This window comes from Somniosus microcephalus, chromosome 19 (assembly GCF_052327205.1).
Source record: "Somniosus microcephalus isolate GS21.2 chromosome 19, FLI_Smic_1.0, whole genome shotgun sequence".
In the NCBI taxonomy this organism is placed as follows: domain Eukaryota; kingdom Metazoa; phylum Chordata; class Chondrichthyes; order Squaliformes; family Somniosidae; genus Somniosus; species Somniosus microcephalus.
In genome coordinates this window covers 59,459,822-59,465,747 of record NC_141005.1, presented here as the reverse complement: position 1 = coordinate 59,465,747, position 5,926 = coordinate 59,459,822, and the positions used below count along the sequence as shown (strand labels likewise).

The following is a 5,926-nucleotide window of genomic DNA, read 5'->3' as shown; positions in this document are numbered from 1 at the left end:
TCTCAAACTCCTAAGCAAGTATTTCCTAGGAACTTGTTAGTAAAAGGCAAAAGAGTTTCATAAATTTGACAGGGAATCCAGAGCATTTGAGGAGTAAACCTTAACAGAAATTTCCCTTTGGTACAAAAGTGGAAATATATCTTTCATGATCTCAATGTTGTGTAGTTTTATATTGTAAAGCTTTTGGGAAAAGTCTTAATAAAGGGCTTTGATTAACAACTTGTATTTATATAGCACCATGAGTGTTATCAAACAAAATTTGACACCCAGCCACATAATGAGAAATTAGGGCCGATGAGCGGTAGGTTTTAAAGGAGGAAAGAGAGGTGGCGAGTTTTAGGACGTCATTCCAGAGCTTGGGGCTGAGCCCGTTGAAGGCACAGCTGCCAGTGGTGGAGCGATTAAAATTGGGATGCTTATCACCGAGACGGGATAGATCTGAATAACTTTGTATGTCTTGAAATTTGTTGGGGAGGGGGGAACAGTCTTGAATAATTGAAATTCTTTCAGTAAATTGTTTGAAAACTATATACCATTATTATAAAATGGTTAGATTCAATCCATTCTCTGCTGATGCACCTTGCTCCTGGTGTGTTGAGAATCGGGTAATACATTTAGTATTTGTTAGTAACTGATCCGACTGTTCCAGTACAAAACAGAAAATGCTGGAAACTCCACAGGACAGGCAGTATACATGGAGAGAACGAACAAATTGACTTTTTGGAAATGAAGAGTGCACATTTGAACTGTCTGTTTTCTCTGTATATGCAGACTGTTTCCAACTTTTTTTTGTTGATTTCAGATTTCTAGCATCTGCAGATTTTGTTACAGTATGATCTCTTGAATGGGTTATTTGCATTTATTTTTGCCCAGTTCAATTCTGGAACTTCATTTGTGTTTGATTCTTTAACCAAGATAGTTATTTTTGGTTTTTGCCAGGTAAAACCATGTCTGAGAGAAAAGCTGTCATTAAGAATGCTGACATGTCTGAAGACATGCAGCAGGAAGCTGTGGAGTGTGCCACCCAGGCACTAGAGAAGTACAACATTGAGAAAGACATAGCAGCTTACATCAAGAAGGTGAATCTTTGCTACTTAAGAAGTTATGGTACACTTTCGGCCAACTGGGTGGGATCTAATGTTACTGAGAGCCTACAGAAATGCCACTCGTGCATCAAAGCCAAGCCCCATCCCTTCACTTATCATCTGAGGGAAACTGGGCTAGTGACGATGGGAAACTGGGCTAGTGACGATGGGAGTATCAGACTGCAAAATCAGTTGGTGCAGACTGCAGTCTAACATACTGTAATTGAGTGGAATAATACCAAGTTTGTGTCTTAAACTAAGAACCATTCAATGATGTTACGATGCTGATTTATAGATTATAACCTGTAACGGAGTTATATTTTTAAGCACCTATGAATTTAAGACAATAATGATTTTGTTTCCCAGATTTGGTTTTGCTTTCCTCATTTTGGGTGATTTTTTTTTTGTGGCATATGCACAGACAGCAAGTTTATACATTTGACTTCCCACTGAGTGGGGTGGTTAAGATCATGAGAACAATAGTGTCCATGAATTAAGTAGCCTGAGAGGACCTCACCGAACAACTGTAACCCTATACAAATTTTGATTTGCAATGTTTGAAATCTCATTATTTAGTAGACTGAGCCATGATGACCTAATGCTATATAATGACCACCAATGATTGTGGTAGAATTTCATTATTTGGAAGGATTTATACTGTAATTTATTGTATGTGTTTAGAAAATATTTTATAGTTCATGAAAGTAGCTTAAGACTTTGTGATCAATGTTCCCTTTAGGCTGTGCAGCGCTCCAGAGAACCCGTGCAGCAGGCTTTTCAATGCAGAAGCTGCGCGTGTGCCATATTTTAAAAGGGCCGTGCGGCACCAAGAAAAATTACAGGGAACATGGATTGTGATCCCATAGTAGTTGAAACATCTGTTAAATTGAGTTCTGATTAAAAGTATTGTATGATGCATACAAGATTCAAAACAGAGCTTTAAGTCGTTTCATTTATAGGACCTGCAGTAGCTGAAGAAAATCGGATGAAACTGCCATGATTTTTATTCCCACTGGTATTTCTCCACAGATGTTAAATAGTAGAATATTGCCTGTAACATGTGAACTAAAACTGCTAGCAAATGTGTGCCTTCATTGCAGAGGCCTACTGTACATTGTTCCCTGCCCTGATGAGTGCTGACAGGAAATTGTCTTGGGGAAAATAGAGTACAACAGGTCCCTGGGATTCCAAATGTATAATATATTTCAGAAAGAATACTGGATTAACTTGTGTGTTTCCAGACAATAACACAGTTCAGGGATAAATTACTGCAGCTTAACTATCATGGTCTAGGTTATTTTCTGAACCCCTTTGTTACTGACTTGTAATCTCCTCCAGTCTATGTGATGGTTTGTAAGCACTAGTAGCAGTTTATTTTAAGTGAGGAAAGTGTTATAATTTATTTTAGAGAATCATATAGCATAGAACACAAGCCATTCCACCCATTAAGTCTATACCAATGTATTTATCCACAGCAAGCTACGCAGTCTCTCTCTCTTTCTCCCGTTCACTCCCTATCCCCTTCAATATTCCTCTTTTGTAATTAACTATCTAACTCCCTATTAAGAATTTGTGGGGCTTCCTTTTTTCTTTTTTCCTTCAACAGTTTACAGAAAATTCCAGTTTAACTACCCTCTGCACAGATTTTTTTTCTAACCTGCCTTTCAAACCTTTGTGATTTATCTTAATTTTCAGGCCTCTTGTTGCCATCTTGTCAACCAATAGAAAGAATCTGTCACTATTTACTTAATCATAACCCTTAATTTGACTTATCAGGTCATACCTGCTAACATCCTAGTATATCTACATGAACCTTTTCTGTTTTTATATTTTTAGAATGGGTTCTCAGCATCCCAACAGTGGCCTAACCATGATCTTTCAAAAGTTCAGCATTAATTCTTTGCTTTTGTATTCTGTGCCTTTTTATAGCTGTGTATCTACGTACCAAGGTGCCATTGTGTCTTTACTCAATCTTAAGGTTTATTCCCTTTCCCTATTCTTGCTTCCAAAGTATATTCCTTCACATTGTTCTGTATTGAACTTCATCTAGCAACTGTCTACCCGTCCTGATAGTTTGTCACCCTGTAGTGCATCAGTTTGCCCTACCCCCAATTGGTATCAGCAAATTTTGATACTGTTGCCTCAATTCACATGTCCAGATACTTGAAAGTGCTTTTTGCAAGTGGAGTCTCCAAGTTGCAGTTATCATAGTATTGAAATGTGATGATTGGTGTCTTGAGTGGATGCCAGTTCCTCAAAGTCCTATACACCTGGAACATTGTTTGAATTTCATAAAAGGTGATAATTCAGACACTCCACATTTCTATCTTCTAGCATAAACCTTTTGTTCATTCACTGACGATGTATGCTTTTCCAATCATAACTTGGTTTAGTTGCAGAAACCAATGTTCTTTGTCCCTTCTTGGAAAAAGGAACCTTTTATAATGCATTTTTTAAAGAGCACTTAGATTTTATATTTAAAAATGTGGTTTCATGGAGCTGCCTGCTTATCATTATTGTTGTCACAGAAGAGATGCTTAATGTATATCCAAAATGTGAATTATTTTAGAAAATAGTAGTGCTAAATCTTAACAATCTAAAGTCTTCACATTCCTAACTAAGCTTGTGTTGCATCATGAGATTCCAATAACTCCGATCCAGAAACGAGAAAAGTTGCTGGAGTGAAGGTAAGGAATAATTACCAGAAAATGTGGGAGCAATTATTGTGCATGTCTGCATCACTTTTATTTCTTTCTGTTTTGGGATTATCATCATCTACAATTCTGAGCAAGGATGTGTGAAGGCAATCTGTTCCCACTTATTTTCCATTCTACTCAAACCGGTTGCTATGTGGTGTGCAAGGGCAGGAGAGATTTACTCCGTTTAAAATTTCAGATGGGGTACTTGTATAAGAGGAAAATGGTTACCTCTTAATCCTGTTGCTTATGGCTCAATATGCTCATGGGGCTCTGTTTAATGAATGTTTAAACAGTATTTAAAATCTGCTGTAATGAAGCTAACATTAGAAACAAGTGTTTGTTCATAAAGATTTTCCAACACATGTTCTCTTTCTGTTTTGCAGGAATTTGACAAAAAGTACAACCCCACATGGCATTGTATTGTGGGTAGAAACTTTGGCAGCTACGTGACTCATGAAACTAAACACTTCATCTATTTCTACCTGGGCCAGGTGGCCATCCTCCTTTTTAAATCTGGCTGAAGAGGCTGAACTAATGGATTCCAAATGCAATTGATCCAAGTAAAAGACTACTTTAATTAAAAAAAACAGTACCTTCTGTTTTGACTAATCTACAAAGGGAAACATGAGGAAGAATATGCCCAGTGTAATTTCCAGCGTGGTGGATCCAAATTTTCAAGCTTTTTTTCTCTGCCCTCTACCTCCCAGTCCTCCTACAAAGGGTCACTGATGTTTTCTAGTGACTTGTATTTATTTTCTTTGTCTTAATTTTCCAACATTTCCATTCAATAAACAAGTTTTGATACCATTTGTTTTTGTTTCTGTTCTATGTATGTAAGTTATAGGTTTGCATTCTGCTGGCTGGTTTACTTGAATATCTTCCAGTAATTTTTGTTCATTTCTGGGTTTTATTTGATGGTGTCAGAGGGAAGAATAGTGATCACCAGCAGGTTGCGCATGCATTGCCAATAATGGAATTTATGATGGTTAACAGTGGATATGATCTTCAGTGATGACCCATGAATGAAAAATAGATGTCACCTGCTCTGGTATTAGTTTCACAAATCATGTTAAATTTGTTGTGTATCTTGCAGCATGAGAGCATATCATTTCCCCAAATGAAAGACTTTGATATGAAGAATAGAATCACTTAAAATGGTTATACCTCTTCTACTTTGTGTTGTGTAAAACACTGTAATCTATTCGTATAAACATTACATGAAACGTGCAGTTTATGGATTTCTGCACTTATAATACTGAGGCTATTATTCACCATAAACGTGTTACCAGCCAAACAAATGCATTCTAATTTATGTAATCCTTTTCATTAGTCAACATTGTTTCAAGTTGGTACAATTCCAGAACAAGCTGTACATAATTTAAGCAGTGTTTGTTTCAGTTGGATGTGAATTGGAAGGGTGGTATGTGCAGGTATAGAACATAAAAGATAGGAGTAGGCCATTCGGCCCCTCGAACCTGCTCTGCCATTTAAGGAGATCATGACTGATCATCCAAATTCAGTACCCTGTCCCTGCTTTCTCCCCATATCCCTTTAGCCTCAAGAAATATATCCAACTCCTTGAATATATTTAATGAATTGGCCTCAACGGTATGGCAGAGAATTATATAGGTTCACCACTCTGGGTGAAGAGATTCCTCCTCATCTTAGTCCTAAAAGGTCCTGTACAACTGCAGCAAGACATCCTTATTCCTGTACTCTAATCCTCTCTCGATGAAGGCCAACATACCATTTGCCTTAACCACCTGCATGCTTACCTTCAGCGACTGGTGCACAAGGACACCCAGGTCTCGTTACACTTTCCCTTATCTATTGCCGTTCAGATAATCTGTCTTCCTGTTTTTGCCACCGAAGTGGATAACCTTGCATTTTTCCACATTATACTGCATTTGCCATGCACCTGTCCAAATCATACTGGAGTTTCTCTGCATCCTCCTCACAGCACACACGCCCACCCAGCTTTGTGTCGTCTGCAAACTTGGAGATATTACATCTAGTTCCCTCGTCTAGCTCATTTTTTATATATGTATGAATAGCTGGGGTCCTAGCACCGATGCCTGCAGTACATCACTGCCTGCCACTCAGAAAAAGACCTGTTTATTCCAACTCTTTGCTTCCTGTCTG

At 37.9% G+C, this 5,926-nt stretch overlaps 1 protein-coding gene across 1 annotated transcript; it reads left to right on the top strand.

The window, feature by feature from the left end:
* Positions 1-906: 906 nt before the first annotated feature.
* Positions 907-4,591, top strand: LOC147104498 (dynein light chain 2, cytoplasmic-like). The gene is made up of 2 exons (XM_085961845.1): positions 907-1,079; positions 4,168-4,591. Exons 1-2 carry the CDS (start codon positions 948-950, stop codon positions 4,303-4,305), a joined length of 270 nt encoding a protein of 89 aa, XP_085817971.1. The 5' UTR covers positions 907-947; the 3' UTR covers positions 4,306-4,591.
* Positions 4,592-5,926: the final 1,335 nt, after the last annotated feature.